Source organism: Athene cunicularia (assembly GCF_003259725.1).
Source record: "Athene cunicularia isolate RWA chromosome 1 unlocalized genomic scaffold, athCun1 chr1_part2, whole genome shotgun sequence".
Classification (NCBI taxonomy): domain Eukaryota; kingdom Metazoa; phylum Chordata; class Aves; order Strigiformes; family Strigidae; genus Athene; species Athene cunicularia.
The window spans coordinates 18756626-18773495 of NW_020799092.1; the positions used below are offsets into that span (position 1 = coordinate 18756626).

The window sequence follows — 16870 nt, forward strand, 5'->3', positions numbered from 1 at the left end:
GTTTGGGGGAATAGAGAAACCATCAGCTATGCCTCCTTAGGCACTGTCCAGGAGCTGCTGATGCCATACTAAGCCAACCTAGAGCAGTGTGAAAATCTCAGAATCAAGTCATCTTTGGGCTAAATTCTGAGTCTGAGTGAAGTGAAAACTGCACCAGCTGAAAAATGTATCAGATGAGAACCAAGCCTTAAGTAACTCAATTTTGGAAGGGCTATGAAAGAGTCTAGGGAAATTTATATTGCTTTAACATCCATGTTGGAGGAGCAGGAGGGAAAATGAAAATTACAGCTTATGTTCCCTGAGATGCCCTTTTAAATATAGGCCAGTGAATCAGACAGTCTGCTGATGGAACAGACTTGGCCAGTTACCTTGAAAAGCCAGAGGAAAAAGTTATCTGCTGAAGGTAATAGCTGCAAAATCTGAACTTCTATTTCATTACTGCACAATAAAACCAGCAATCAGTAGAGAATTGGAGGTGTGGCTGATTGGACCTGCTGCCAAGAGATCTCTGAAATCAAAATGAGTTGAAGAGAAGGTCCTGAGCGGTTGACCTAAAGTGATCTGTAAGGCTTAATTCTTGGATGAAAAACTTATGTATACAGGCCTCTGCATTGTAGTGTGAGCTTGCTTGAGTTCACTGGCTGTAATTTCTTCCAGCTGTGGAGGACAATGAATGCCTAAATCCAAACATCTTTCCTAGAAAGAAAGATGTGCCTAGGTTCCTCTAGTTAACCCTTTAGAAAAACACTGGTCATGTTAAATAGTCACGTGGTTAATTATTTAAATTCCCTTTAAGTAATTATGAAATACTTATGATGTAAAGTTCATTTTTGTTCAGACCAGCTTCACTAACAAGCCAGGTAACACTAGACAGATCTTGTAGTTCAGCTTGTATTGAAGTCAGAAGAAATTGCTTGCTTGAGTTTACAGATACTGCTGAGTAAAAGAGAAGGTGAAAGTTTATCTCACTGTGTGGGCTGGTTATAACATGATCACTTTCTCTCCAGGATATCCCCCTGTCTCTCTGCATCCCTATAGTTTATTATATTCAAAGCTGTGCCAGGACAGTCTTTCAAAGCTGCACCAGAGGAGATTTATACCCAATATTAGGAAGCATTTCTTCTACAAAACAGTGAACAGGCCTAGACTCCAGGCAACCAAATCCTGTCAACCAACATAAGAAATACAAATAGTATTGTGACAGGATATTCTTACCTTATCCTAAATTATCCCACTTTGAAATCACCTGATTCACTTAAAGAATATGAATATCTGTGGTAATGAAATCAGCATCACGTGATTTCTGGAGCTCCCTGCTGTCAGCTACTGTGTAAATGAAATAAGATGAGATCAACTACTTCATGAGAAAAATATTTATCAGTCCAGTTACTATAGGAGGAAGTAAGATGGATAGCTGAATATAAGGGAAAATACATGAGAAAATACATAATGCATGCCCAGAAAAATTCCTGCAGCTGGATGTGAAGGTACTCATGAGAGATACCTTTCATATGTCAACCCTCCATTCCTTTATACTGAAGGTGCAATAAAAACTTTGTCATCAAACAGCTTAATCTTCCCTAAAAATGCCAATGTCTTAGAAAACTTTTCATCAAGAAAAAGCTTATTCAAGCTTACTAGTATCACCTACAGTTGCATGGAGCAGCTTACTTGATTTCCCAAAATTTTGAATTTAAATTTAATTTCTTTAAAGCTAATCCATACTTTTTATGTCCTTCTGTCTGGCACATCTCTCTGTGACTTAGAAGGAGCAAGGAGGCTTTAAAGACTGTTTTCACTCATTCTTGAAAATGGTAGGAAAACAGCTGGTTGACACAAAACACCTGGCCTTGTGAATCCAAGCAGCCTCATAAAAATAATGCAGGCTCCCTTCCTTTACTGCCCCTTGCTAGCCAGCCTCCATCTAACAGCAGGTCGGTTAGCCTGGCAATCTTACGTGTCCTTTCAAGACCATGTATTAACAGGGTAGCACCAGAACCTTTCTGCTCTCATCTGCCACACAGTAGGTACCAGAGTTCAGTGTGACAGGTGGGTCCACAGAGAACGAAGCAGTGTTGCTTCAAGGCAGCTGTTGACTGACTAACAGGACCTCCTGGAAATCATTTCCTCTAGGCCATATTGACATCTTGTCTCATGCATCAGAAAAAATTAAGATTTGAGAGGTATGTACCTGTACTCGTGTTTGGGTTTTACTAGCAGCATAGCTATAGCAGCATAAAATACAGCCAAACCCATAGAAAACCGGTGTGTGGAAGTCAGGCTGAACAGTGTTCTGCTGTGGCTGTACAGCTGCTAATACTGGAATTAGCTGGTTAGTGCTACACCAGCTGCAGTTGCTCACAGAGCAAACACAAATTTACTGACAGCTTGGTCCCTAGACATTCCTGGTATTAATGCCCTGTGCTACAGCTCATCCTGCACAAGGGAACTCTATCAGCTCTGCTCACCAACTTTGGTCCTAACACGTGGTTTATGTGTGTATGTGATGTACAAACATATCCAGGAAACACTAGAATAAACCATAGTTCATAATGACTGACCTTTTAAAAATCTGGAGACGTCCTGAAGTTGAGGTATGTTATCCTCTTGGTAGCCGCAGTATTTCTCCAGCTGCTGGAAAGCATCCAGGTACTGCATACAGGCATGAGTAGGGTAAAGGCTGCTCAGCTTCCTGTAGACTTCTCTCCTGAAAAGCAAAAGATATACAGCATGACCCACCTCAATAAACCAGTACTTACATGACCTATCTACAGATCCACAGAGAGGCATAAAGCCCCAGCATAGGCAAAGGTCTAAAAATCTCAACTGAGGACAGCTGGTGCTTGAAAGCTGATGTTTGGGTGGATGTAGCAAAGCATAAGGGGTTTTTGTTTCACTTTTCCTTCAGAAGATGGGTTCTGTTCAGCAAGTCTGTTTTTCCCTTCCTACACCCTCCTTTAATGTAACAAGACTCTAATCCTGATTCAGAAGTTTCCTGATTAGGTATAAGGGTGCTGGAAGTCCCAGGGAGAAAGCTGAGGCTGTGGCCCTCTTTATATTGTGTGGTGTAGGGGTAGAATAAGTCAGGTATTCCCTCCCTCTCTACACTGGGGTGCAACTTGAAACACCAGTCCCTCCATCTCCATGCTAAAGCCTAGCCTATATTTGACTCTTATAAACCTCCCCCTAAAAAAGCTTATTTTCTGATACTGAGGATTAAGATCTGGGCAGCCAAAGAGGTTCACATTTTTGCAGTTCAAAATGCCTGGCATGGGCTATGTATTTGAAAGACATGCCAACTTCCTGAAGCATTTAGCCCATTATACAAAAAGAGACCAGCTGAAGAAAAATATATATAACCAGGTTTGGACACAGTCTTCAAGCTTCTCCTAAAGTTGATGGTGCTCAGATTTAGAGCTGTGGTTTGGAATATATTTAGTTGTTGCAAAATAAAAAAGTAGTAATAAGATGGCAAAGAACCTTATAGAAATGGTTATTTTTGTTCAGACATGGCCCTAGGGTGTTAACAATTTTATAAACATTGTTTTATGAAAATTGAGATCATTCTTGGAAATGCTGGCTGCGGAAAATGACCTTTTGTTGGTTTTGTATTGTATTTTTTTTTGTGATGCTATTGTTGCTATGGAGGTGATAGCCAGTCCCTGGTAATGGCTCTCTTCATTTGTACAAATGTCTTACACGACGTGGGAGTAATGAACCAGAATGGGGGGGGAGGGAGAAAAACCTTAGGAGGAAAAAAAATAAAATAATAGAGGGGAACAGTGGCTGCTGTCACCATTGCAAAAGCCACAGGAGACTGGGCCATTTCCATAGAAGAATTAGGAAAAAATGAGGAGGACTAGCGTTCCAGTGTTGCCCCGACTTATTTCCCCATAGAATACTACTGACTTCAGTGGGATTGCATAGGATCTGAACCAGTACACAGTTCATCCCCAGGCTGGAGACTAGACAGATCAGTCTTGTTCACACTTCTGCACATATGGTCTTTTTCATAAATGTATCATTCTACTGTGTGTCCAAACATTGACTTCCACAGAAATGTAGGCAGTCTCGGAGAATAGTGATGAATTATCCAAAGCTGTGTCCCTCCAGAGAATAGTGATGAATTATCCAAAGCTGTGTCCCTCCTCTCTAAGTACCTCTAAGGAAATAATCTAAGTTCACTCCAAAGTCAATAGAGTAGCAGATATTTTCAGACAGCAATATAATTTGCCCTAATGTACTGTCTCAGATAGGTGTAATGCCTCACTGTATGGAGGTGCCATCATGCAAAGGACCATTAAACTGCTACCTGATGTTATTCCAATCCAGAGATGGAAGAAGAAACTGCTGAAAGCACAATCTATTAAATACTCTAGAAAGGATCTTTGTAATGAAGGATGGAGCAAGCCACTTGAAGGACTTTAAAGGCAAGGAGCATATTTTATGTACAGTTCCTTATTCTTTCAGAAAAAAACTGGCACTATTCACCTTTCCTATGAAGATGTGACAGGTGCATCCCCATAATTTTGTCCTAGATTCTCCTTTTTTCTTATATAGCTTTTATCCATAAGATGTCTTATGACTATTTAGTTTCAGGGTGTTCCAAGAAGCTTGCTTGAAATCAGAAACTCAGTTCATCAGTACCCTCTGTTTTCTGAAAGTCAGATTTCTTCACTTGCTTAGTTTTCATTTTTATAACCATGTTGCTACAAACTGAAGGCATCCAACAACTCCTCAGAGTGAATAGCAAGGGAATTTAGTCTGTGCTACAAACTTCCCGTTCAGTTGCACAGTGCTCAATTAAGTTGTGCTGTAATGCAGCTGACCTCAGGGCACAGCCCCAGGGAGCTGTGACAACAATTGGGGGGGTCTAATTTTGGAACCAGCTTTACATAACAAGACAACCTTGGTTGCTGGGCCTGGTTCTTTGGGGAAATGGGCAGATACTGCTTTAAAGGTCTACTCGGTTACCACAGTGGGACTAATTCTAGGTGGAGAAGGGCTGGAATGACGGAGGTTGGCAACAAAAGAGGAAAACAGGAAAGAACACAAAATTAAATTTTCTTAAATATGATATTCCCACACACCATCCCATGCCAAGTTTGTTGGCTGGTGGTAGCAGTCATGAGCATGACACTGAACATCAATCTTTGACAATTGAAAGATGCTATAAAAACCTATTTGAGCTTAATAAAAATGTGACCGCCTGGATGAGTTGGATGCAAGATTTCTATGTGACTGTGGGTAACACCCCGCAAGCTTTCTATGATACAGTAGGTATTATTCAAAATAAAATAATCACTGAAAAAGATGAGATGGCCCTGTGGTTGAGGTTCTGGCATAAGACATCTAGTGTATGGATTTAATTCCTGGCATTGACATACATTTTGTGTATAACTTTGGGAAATCACAGTTTAACTCTAGTTTTTTTCAGTTCCACTGATATAAAACGTGGTCATCATTCTTTTCCCCACCTTTAGGCTGTCTTTCCATTTAAATCATAAACTTTTCTAAACAAAGACTCTCATTATGTGCACATGTGGCACCTTGCACAATCCTGGAACTCTGCTTTTAGTTGGGACGTTTGAACATATTTATGTTTGTGTTATACAAATGTGTAATTATTGCTGCTTACTGAGATTCGCTAAAGTTAGTGGGTGAAAGCGGAAACAGAGGTATATAAGAACTCTGCTTTCTTTCAAATCTGCCACATACTTCACAAAAACTCTGCAAACATGCTTCGAATTAAATTAATTTTGTTTATTTGTTTGGGGTTTAGGTTTCTCTGAGTGGCAAATTTTCAGGAGAAACAAAGCCCCTCTGAAGAAATGCTGCACCCATGTAAAAGTAGCTTGCTATCATTTCATATGACATCACAGGCCTTTTTACAGTGTAAATAATGTATTCTGGAAGTGCACTTCACAATTTCCTCTACCTTCCTTTTGAGAGAATGATACCTATTCATGTTAACAGCAATGAATACTTGCAGGAGAATAAGCAAGGCTGTTTTTTCCTATGAATACTGGATTAGCCACATCCTATGAATGAACTTCCATCCTGTGTGTGGGCATTTCCTCCTGGTAACAGATTTAGAAAGCTGATATTTCTGTCACCACCTTAGTTATGGTTAATTAGAGGTCAATTAGAAGAAGTTATACTATAGGCTACAGGTGTTCTCTGGCTTCTGATATCTTGATGGGATTGGCAGACAGGGGGATGATCAGGAAAATGCATTTTGCTCTAGAAAGTGAATAGTTAAGACCAGTCGTGAGAATGGCTTCCTGCAAAACAAATGACCAAAAGGTAATACTTAACCAAGGAGTAAAATCTGAGATGAATAGATGTGGTTTTTAAATGTTATACCATTGCCAATCTTCACCAGCACTGCTGTGGAATGGCCCAGAAGTTGGAGTGTAAGTAACAAACTCACCAAGTTGCAGTCTCCTGTGCTGTGTACTCGATGCGAGGCAAAGGGTCTCCTCTGTAATGAAGAGAGAAAATAATGCACGTGTCTAAAGCAGCACATTCAGTTTCTAAGTATTATTTATGACTGCACCATGAATATTTGCTGTAATTAAGCTCAAAACAGCAAAATAGTACATAATTAACAACTTATTTGTCTTGGTAGGCTCTAATGTGTGCATTTTCTCCTCTGTTCCAGTGTGGGGAGGAACCAGAGGAATATGGTAATAAAGGGAGCTATGTTCTGCTTCACAGAAGAAAAAAGAGGCCTTCAGGCTTACCTTTACCTCTGCTGAAGGTGATTTAGCAACCAAAATGCAGTGTGTGCCTGGAGGATGTGATCAGCACAGTATCATTGCAGAGAAGCATTCACAAACTCATCAGCAGAGAGCTGCCCCGGCATACACTGTGGTTATCACTAACTTCTCTGACAGGCGGTTTTCTCTCCTCTTCCTAACACTGTTGCTTCTTAAGTTGCTCTGAGTCAGTTCAGTGTGTGTCTTTGTGCTGTTTTTTACTGCGCTAGCTGTGATATATGGTGGCATTGAGAGAACTGTACTCAAATAGAAGTCTCTCACGATTTGGGAGTTTTCACCAGTTCTTGGACACCATGAGGCTGATAATCCTCATCTGATCAGCTCTGTTAGACAGCAGTGTGATTCTGGTGAGGTTTTACACATAAAGGCAGAAATATTTTCAATCACCTATACAAGACTTAGGAGGTTTTTGGGTAGTTAATGTACATGGCTAGAGACATTTTGACGTGCAAATAACAAAAATAGTAAATCGCCTTTCTTTGTCAAAAATATGCTCCTAAAACACTGTTCCTTATAGTTCCTTTAAAAAGGTTAGCCTCAGTTCAGGAGCTAGCCCTAAAAGGAACTGCAAAATTGAAATGAAAGAGTCATATTGAGAAATCACCTCTGCTAAGACAAAATATAGCACTGAAGGAGATGTGAATGCAATCCTAAGATTTTATCTTAAGGTGTATTTTCTGTATGGTGGGAGAAGTCTATTTTGTATGGAGCGATTGAATTCTGTTTTCTAAAAGATAGCTCCACTGATACACTGACAAGATTAAGTCTGGTATTTCTTGCACAGGAAGATGTCTGAAAGTGCATGTAGACTGCTGCAATCTCTCTTCAGCAGCCTTGTACTTACGCTCTGTAATTAAAGGCAAGGTCAGCAAAGAATGCCCTCCTTTTCTTATACTCCAGGTCACCGTATCCCTGAGTTAGAAAACAATTCAAAAAATGTTTTACATTAAGAGAGATTTGTGGGCATAGATAAATTTGCTAACAGAAGCATTGAGTAAACCTAGGCCTCAAATAGGTGGTTTTCTCTGAGGCAATGAATCCTGAGCCTTACAAATGGGGTAAGCCAAAGCCTGCAATCAGTTACATCTGTGACGTTTTGATGAAAATTTGGGGCCTGTGAACAGAGAGGAAAGTAACATGGCTTGGTGGGAAGGTATTGGAGTTGTTCATAAACATGACATCGCAGACCATTATACTTACAGACAAATTTAAATGCAAATCACATTAAAAATTGAATTGAAATTGCAATGTTACTTCTGCTGGGGAAGAGCTGAATCTCTAAATTGTTTCTTTTCTGCTCTAAGCATTAATGTTGTAACATAGGGCTGTGATGGACAGGATGGTACCAAGCCTAGTACCACCCCGCCAGAAAAAGTCAATTGTGCCTGCACAATATCCTGCACTTTGGGTGAAGAAGGAGTCCTCACTGGCTAGAAATCGTTAGAGCCACCACTGAATCTGTAGAAAGTACAAGTTTTCAACTCAAACCCCCGTTGCCCATTTATTACCATGTTACGATAAAGACAGACGCAGTGGTATCTGTTTAAAAGGGCAGTTTACTTATTAAATATCAGAGTTTTCTTTTTGCCCCCTCAATGTTTACTAGAAGCTGAGATTCAAGCAGGCTTCTCCAGCTATTAAGCATGAATAGAGATGTGGAATCAAATTCATTTGAATTTTACATAATTCATAATAGGAATAAAATCTGAAATCTGGCACTGTGTTACTAATATAACTCATAAAGCAGCGTTGATCAGCATCACTGTACAAATATTTATTATTCTAAAATATTCTGAATTTACTGGAACAACTTTGCATACTACAAGCCAAATTTCTCCCTTAGGTTTATTCACATAATTTTCAGTGTAGCAATAATACCAGTAATACTGCACTTAATGAGTATTGTGTGCGTGAATTTGAAGAAAGAACTGGATCCCAAGAGCATGTTTATTTTTGTCATGTGTTATGGATAATATGTTCATTCAGATGCCACCCTTGCTTGTCAGTAGCTCTAACAAGTCCATGCAAAACACGTGGAAAAGCCATGAGGCCAGGCTGGCGTTGATGCTGTGACTTCTCAGCTTTGTCCCTGATGTTCCCAGGGCTCTGTGCCCTCACTCTGGGCAGCAGGAGCCTCCCCGGGAGACCACTACAGCCAGTGTCAGGGTGCCCCAGAGGCTGGTGTCACAGTGTCATTGGTTTGCTTTTCTGGCCATTAAAGAGACAATAAAGAACAAAGTGAAGCTGTTGAGATGGAAAAGTGAAGCTGTTGAGATGGACAGTTCAAATTACCTATTTGGTACTAAATGTATATGCAGAATCTCCACTGAGCCACCGTAAATGTATTTGGTACTTTCCTCCAACCTGTCCATTTCTGAGCCATGCTTAGCAGCACCATATATGAACCCACGCTGTTCTCTCTCCTACCACAGACAATGATTTTCAGTGTTTGAGCTAACTTGTTTCAAGCTAGTTTAAATATTTACGCATTGCACTTAATTCTGCAGTGTAGATTTATCCCTACTCAATACATTGGTAACTCTGAACCTTTGGTGCTTTCTCTCATCATCTTCATACCTCCTATTTGGCAAAGTAGGAGGGGAACTTAGTCCAATTCAGAAAATTCCCCATGTGAATTCATTTCTCTCTTGAGAAACAGCCTCAGAGCTAGCTCAGAAAAATTAAAAATACTTGTGTTGTTTCTATCACAAAAACGTGAGGAAGAATGAAAGATGCCCTGGTTAAGGAGGATAGGAAGCTCTCCATAGAGCATTATAGTTTAATAAGTGATTCTTAGAACTGCACATAGCTAATAACATTAACATCGTATGGGTTAATAAAAGGGTTTAAATAGAATTCAGACATTTAGAAAAGGGAATGACAAAATCTTGTCCTTACATTTTTCCAGTGCAAAGTCTGTACTTTTTTCCCTTTTCATGCATTGCTTCTTTGTGATGTTTGGCAGAACATAATTCTGTGACCTGCCTTGTTGATCAGCAAATGGCCCTTTGGAGTCCCTTATTCATCTGTACCTAACTCATACTTCATCACAGTAAAGTTGGAAAACTTTGATGAGCAACAAGTGTTTGGTTTTGGTTGTGGTTTTTTTTTTGTTCCGAGTACTTTGCCTTACTTTGTAGAAGGACTCTACGGTGCATTTTATCTCTTCCTTCTATTAGAGTTTCTGCTTATGGCAAGGCTAAGAGTGCACACACAAAACTGCTATGAGTAAAGTCCTTCTTGCAGCCCACTCATAACCAAGACATACTGCCTGAATCCAAGGAAAAGCCCATCACAAACATTCTAACAATATTTTGCAGAGTAATATCAATAAATACTGTCAAATTCCTGGCTCCAAAGACCTTGTGAAAAGTCAGATGTGAAGTAGGATTATAATCTTTCTAATTTGCTTCCTAATTAAACTTTAGATACTTACCTCAACTGAAATCACTAGACCTTTTGAGCTTCTTCAGACACATTTAAATCTCAGTTCAGGTATTATATTCATTAATCAGTGCTGCCCTGTATTTATCTTATTTTCTCTATAGACAATCTTTGCAAGTTTAAGCATAATACACCCCTCTGTGGGATCTGAGGATCTGGCATTTATTAGTCACTAGTTCTTTGCCGCTTGTCCTCATTACCATCCTCTTTACATCTGCACTTGAATGAGGTATATGTAAATTTAAAAATGTATGTATGAAATATCTGAAAGGTCAAAACATAGAAAACACAAAAAGCAGAAATCTGAGGAACTTGACTGTTACGTGGACCAGCTAGTAAAATGTGGAAATACTTCAAATATATCAGGGGTGAAATAATAAACAAGAGATCTTTTTAAACTAAACAATTAAATGGAAACTCATGCTAAAGGATATGTTGTATAGAAATTACTTCAGCATGTGCCTTATATTAATCATACATACCTTGATGGATCAAGACCCATAAGTTTTTCTCATTATTAAGTTATTCATTCTATACTCCCTGATTCCAGTGAAGATCAGCCTTTATCTGATCCTTCATTTTCTCTGTCCTTTCATGAGTATTTCCTTACTCCTTAAATTTTCCTTACAGAAGTTTCCCTACAAAGAGTTTCTTTTTTTTTTTTTAATGAAATAACAGTGATGTCAAACTTACAGGGTGACCATGGTCCAAACTGGGATCATACTTAGTGATCAGATGGTGACACTTGTCCAGATCTTCGATTTTTCTGGGGAACCAGGGCACTGGAGAGAAAGCAGCAAGAGTTAAATGAGATAGGATCAAATAATTTTTAAAAGACAAAAATTAAAGGTTGTGCTAAAGGTTACAAGCTTTCTTTTCATCAATATCTAAGAATATTCATATCTACATGTCACCATATGTCAGTAGTTGAATTCATTTGCCAACCAAACTGGCAGGCTGGATGAAAAATTATCTGAAATTAACTTGCAATGATAATCTCTCAGTTTTAATTAGTAGAAACAATTTTTAAAGGCAAAATCATTTCCTTTTTGGCTAAATGAGATGTTCTGTTGGACATAGCACAACAAATTTATTTCTACATTTTGGATTTAAGATTAAAATATTGTCTAAAAAGTAGTGTAAATTTTAATACCTTTAAAAGTAAAAACATTTTGAAAGGAAAACATGAAATTTCTAGAAACAAAACAGCGCAAGAAGTATCTTGATTTTAAGTTTTTTCCTTCTGACTCATTTTTCTATTTTTTTCAGCAACGTTATTCTAGCATTAGCTGAATTTCCAGTTTCCTTCCCCTGAAGTGGGGACCTTTTCTAGTGACTAAAATAAAAGTGTGTTCATTATAATTTAAGTGCCAGTATTTATCACAAATTATTTAAAAGAATACTGAAAAAATACAAAGTTCATATTGCTTTCTTGTGGTCAGACTGGTGCTGTGATCAGATTTAGTGTGTTACAGATCAGAAAAGGTCTATTTGTCATCACCTTAATGTCATACTTGACAAGAGATCACGCATCTCTGTACTGAATGGCAAATTTAGCTTTAACCCTATATTATATCCAAGCACAGAGAGTTCACAAAAGTATAGGGCTGCAAATATACACTGATGTTGGGAAATTCCAGTTCTTTCATGCAGTTATGGCCAATTCTGAGGTAAGAAGGAAGAAATACTAGTCTGACAAACATCTTATCTCACTCCACAATTTTTTTGCTGTGCTTTTGTCTTTGGCTATACCGATGGTTCTGCATGCAAGATGCCTGTCCTGCCATCTATGGCCATATTTCCTCAAAATCTGTACTTGGTCATGAGTCCTCCAGCGAATGTCCCCATACACATTTTGCCTATCCCTTTACTGAGTCCTGGGACGGAGCAGGCAGGCTAAAGGAAACAGGAGGAAGGACCATGGCAGAACCATGGGACTGGTCACAGAAATAGATGTTGCCAATAAAACAGGGATAGTGCTGGAAGATGCCAGTTTGGCTACATATGTCTCTGCTTCATGGAAGCAGAGATAACCACTGCTTTTCTCAACGGAATACCAAATTAATTTGGGTTAAAGCCACTATGGGCAGGGCATCGTATTATCACTGTCCTTCAGCAAACTGCCTGGGAAGACCCGTCTGGCTCACCTAAAAACTCCGAACGAAGGAATAAAAAGACCATGTGGAGAAAAATATAGATCAATCCAGGAGCCAGAGCCTCAGGTGCTGGGGATAGCCAGAACATACATATTTACATCTTCTCAAATAATAATTGCTGACAAGTAAGCGTGAAGCGTGTTTATTCAACTTAGAGATCTCCTAATTACCAATATGCTCTCACAGGCATCTGCAGATCCCACCAGAAAGTGAAGCTGCAGCTAGCCTCTTTCAATAAGAGGCACTGCCACTTTCAATAAGATATACCAGGAAAATGGGCCACTAGCCAATCTTAGACCTAGGGGCTAGATGAGCTGAAAGTCCTCTGACACTTTAGCACCCCTGAATTCACCTCAACAGGACCAAAACCACGACGAGCTTTAAAGCCGAAACTTCCAAATCCCCCATTCCTGCTGGTGCCCACACCTAAGGTGTCTGTGGGCCACAGATACCAACTGTCTGACCCTTTCATCTTGAAATCAAATTAACTGCTTAGGACAGGACTGAATTCTGGGGCCTGAAACACTCAGAAAAGATTAGTTACAAACTAAGAAGTGCTCTGCATACATCTGAGCTAACTTAGAAACAGACTCTGACCATTTACATGCCAAGTATATTAATTCTGGCATCATTACATCCAAAATCAGCCTGATGATTTTTATGACTGCTGTTCAAAACCATAAGAAAAAGGAAAATGTTAAGAAAATTATGTCCCTAATATTCCTCTGCTTTAACAATAAGCACATCCTCTTCTAACAGTCCTTTGATTTTAGTGTAGATCCCAGTCCCAGCATACTTGAAAGTAACTGCTATTTCTGAGCATAAACCTCTCAACACCCGAGGAAATCCTAAATAAATGCTTCTCAGCTCCAAAACCTTCTTTGGCTCTTCAGTTTCCCTGATGACAGTGATACCCTTCTGATATCTCCAAAGTCCCTGAGAACAGCTTGACATGGACTGTTTCTCGTCACTACCCTCAAGGTGAATTTTAAGCAACACCCAAAGGTGTCCAGGCAGGACTGTATTATCTAAAAGGGTCCTGAGGATTTCTGCCTGGCCTCATCAAGGGTGGGAAACCTCATGGCAATTCTATATTCAGAGAATGCAACCTATGAGCTGGACCCTCAGCCTTCTCATTTATGTGGGGTAAATCTGGCATCCTCAGGATTGTATTAAAGGTGTTGCAGGTTGTTGTACTCACTAATCCTCTACCTGCAAACTGGAAAAATACCGGTCTACCTCTGGCAAACTCACTTTTCATCCTGATGTCTGGTAGGGATGGTGACTCAAATACAGCAGAGGCAGGGGAGTAGCCACTTGCAGTGCTTTGCCAGGTGAAATACTGTTCCTAAAGTGCAACCTTTGAAGCTGCACAACCTCCAGACAAGCTTTTCAGGTGCCTGGGAAAATGCCTGATGCTCTGTTACTCCAGAGTTGGCAGAGGTTCTGTTCTCTACAGGAAAGTCATCCCCTGGTTCTCTCAACCTGCCCAGTACCTGAAGATTTTCTGCTGACCCTCTCTCCCTCTTGCACTCTGAAAACTTCTTACAGCTTGTTGTATTTAGCCTTTTCCAGTGAAGGAGCAATATACCTCCAGAGAGTCCTACTGGACCCAGACGACAGTAGCCAAGACATCATAAACAGACAGCTACTGCTTCTTTTAACAAAACCAATGCAATACACTACAAACAAATGAAACATTCAGACTCTCTGCTATATCATTATGTTCCCATCAAGTGTATGTGTTCAACCTCAGAGCAGTCAGTTCTCTGCACAGGTCTCAGCACACAATCTTCCTGTCATTTAGGAGTTTCCAGTTTCTCCTCAGCTTCTTGTTTTGCTGATCTATCCTTCTCATCTCCCTTTTTGCTAAAATGCTTTTTCTTACCTCTGTTCTGTGATGAGGTGTCTCTTTCCACACCAATGGGAATGATCTTGGTTCAGGGAAAACCATCATGCAGTGAAAAAAATGAATGCACACCTACTTTCCAGTCAGATTAAAATACTATTATGAAGCTAAACTAAAAAAGTTACTCCAAAAGAAACAGAACAGCACTAACAGGTGCATGTTTCTTACCTTTGTATTCTCTGCTAGTTTTCACATCCTCTGCTGCTCTCTTTAAGGAGGTGATAAGGACACTAACATCATCACTGTGAACTTCACATTCGACAAAAATGTCAAGATCATCAGCAGAGTTCTTGGGCTTTTTTGCTTGTCTGGTTTCAAAGTGATGGATCTGAACTTCAAGTGTCTGCAAGAGCCAGATGTTCATATGACGAAATTTCTCCAAAGACTCAAAATCCAGATAAGTCTAGATACACTTCTACAATGTCTTTAAAACGTGACGTACATGTTAAGCAATGAAGCCTAATAATGCCCAGTTTAGAAAGAGCTAAAATATAGGCAGAGATGAAGATGAAACACTGTAGAATTAGGTAGAGATAGATGGAGATGAAAGATGAGATACTGTCGACAGTAGCATTTCATCTGTGCAGAAAGAACAAATTAGTGGCTTGGTAACTCTTGAAACCCTGGCAGAATGAAAGCAGATCTATTGATACATAATAACACCATAATCATTAAATAATTGCTAACAATTAAAAATAAGTAACAAATACAACACTTTTCTTTTGAGTTATTCATTTTCCAGATGAGAGTGAGCACCTGGTAGGGATACTTCAAGTGCCCAGAATATATAATGCCTGTATGATTTACAGCTCTTGTATTCTCTGTATCTCCTGCCTAATATGCAGAGAAAATTCATTGGCTTCTAACATACCCACAACCTGAGTGCTTGAAATGCTGGCCTGTTATAGTCGTGGCTGGTATCACAACTGCTAGAAAGAAATAATAGATTAGTATCTGCTCTAAACAGGCTTACATAAAATGATGATTCTTCTAAATGACTGTGTCCAGCTGCTCCCTCCCTCCAGAGCACTCTCCTTCTTCACCTGGAGAGGCCAGCCAAGCTCTCTGAGCAGCTGTAGCAAAACAGGGACAGTGAGAAAAGAGGAAGGCAGGTGAAGGTGTAAGTCAGGCAGGGAGCAGAAGAAGGGTGAGAGAGCGTGAGGTACAGAGCGGGAGAGGTGGAAGCAATAGATACAGACGAGAGGGGTCACTGGAGGAAGGGAATAGTGAGGTCTGTACCTCAAATACTCTGACTGCCTTAGACAGTTCAATCTTCCTCACGTTGTAGAGGGTGAGGGTCAGGATGACAGTGGCTCTGCTATCCTCGCTATTGGATTCCAGGCTTCCTTGCCTGTTCAGTGACTCTATGCCATGCTTCTCTTTCTCTTTGCTGGCCTCTTCCTTTTGGCCTGATACTCCCACCATGTCAGCCTTCATTGGGAGACAAGGGAGTGGATTGCAGTTGCCAGGTGTCGAGTGGAAACTGCCTGAGGATGTGAGTGCTTCTCCCAGAGCAATGGCCAGGGGATGTGGTGGGAGTGGAGATGCAGTGCGTCTATGTGGATGGTGAGATCAGAGCTGCCAGACAGCAGTGAAGTAAGCTGGTTGCTACTGTGTTGGGTGTAGGAACATTTATGTTGGCCATGCCAGACACATCAAGGGAAACCGCCTGCGTAGGATATGCACAAGAGTACAAGATAACCCTCCTCCTCTGAGTAACTTCAAAGCGCAGCCCTTCTGCTCTGTTTGAAGGTCTCTGCAAGCCGTTCAACTCTGGAGATGGGCTCCTTTGTGGGAAGGCAATTAGTCTGAACCCCATTTACATCTCCCAGTCTGGGTTGCTCTGCACAGTTCCCTTCCTCCCCAGCCTTTCTTACTTACCTCACTGGGGCCCTCTCTGCATTGACTGTACCCCCAGGGAACCAAAGGGGCTCTTCCCCCAAACCCTAGCTTGATCCAGAGTCAAAGTTCGTTGACTGCTTCTGAGCTTTTGCTGCCCACAGGATCTGACTGAGCTGAGTGCTGCCCCCAGGCTAAATTCCTCTGTTGGAACCTGTTTCTGTCATTAATTTATCTCCAGTGGACTCCCAAAAAAACTGAGTCACATCTTTCTCACATCTGGCAGGGCAAGTTCAGGGGGGATTCAGCTCTGGTCCTGCCAGAGCATGGCATCCCTTGATATCCACCAACATGCTCCAGCTGCAGTGTGCTGGAGCCCCGGTGAAGTCATCCTGCCGGCTCACAGAGAAGATCACACACCCTCTGTCCTCCCTTTGCAGATGGAGCCGTCTCTGATGCGCCCTTTAGCTGGTCCTGCCGGGGTCACAAACCCCAGTGACATATTGCTCTTGCCTCCTCCCTGGCCGGAGAAGATAAAGACAGAACAAACAAATTTTGTTCTCCAGAGACCATGACATCACCGGGTTTCCCTCGGCCCAGGACGGAGCACTGGGAAGGTCTCGCTTTCCCCCTCTGTTCCTGGCGGAGATTTTGGAGCAGGGTGCCCGTGAGGCGGGTCTCGGGGTCCCGAGGAGCGGGGCCCGCCCAGACCTCGGCCGCGGGGCGCTGGGCGGCGGCGG

General features: G+C 40.9%; 1 protein-coding gene across 1 annotated transcript in view; it reads right to left on the reverse strand.

Moving 5' to 3' along the window:
* LOC113488615 (tyrosine 3-monooxygenase-like) overlaps positions 1-15728 on the reverse strand; it is a 34418-nt gene extending 18690 nt beyond the window's left edge. Inside the window, exons 1-6 of the mRNA XM_026863899.1 lie at positions 15531-15728; positions 14460-14634; positions 10920-11008; positions 7627-7694; positions 6434-6484; positions 2562-2707 (exon numbers count right to left, since the gene is read on the reverse strand). Of these exons, the coding sequence (XP_026719700.1) occupies positions 2562-2707; positions 6434-6484; positions 7627-7694; positions 10920-11008; positions 14460-14634; positions 15531-15728 (727 nt within the window). The remainder of the gene's footprint in view (positions 1-2561; positions 2708-6433; positions 6485-7626; positions 7695-10919; positions 11009-14459; positions 14635-15530) is intronic.
* Between the last annotated feature and the right edge of the window lie 1142 nt (positions 15729-16870).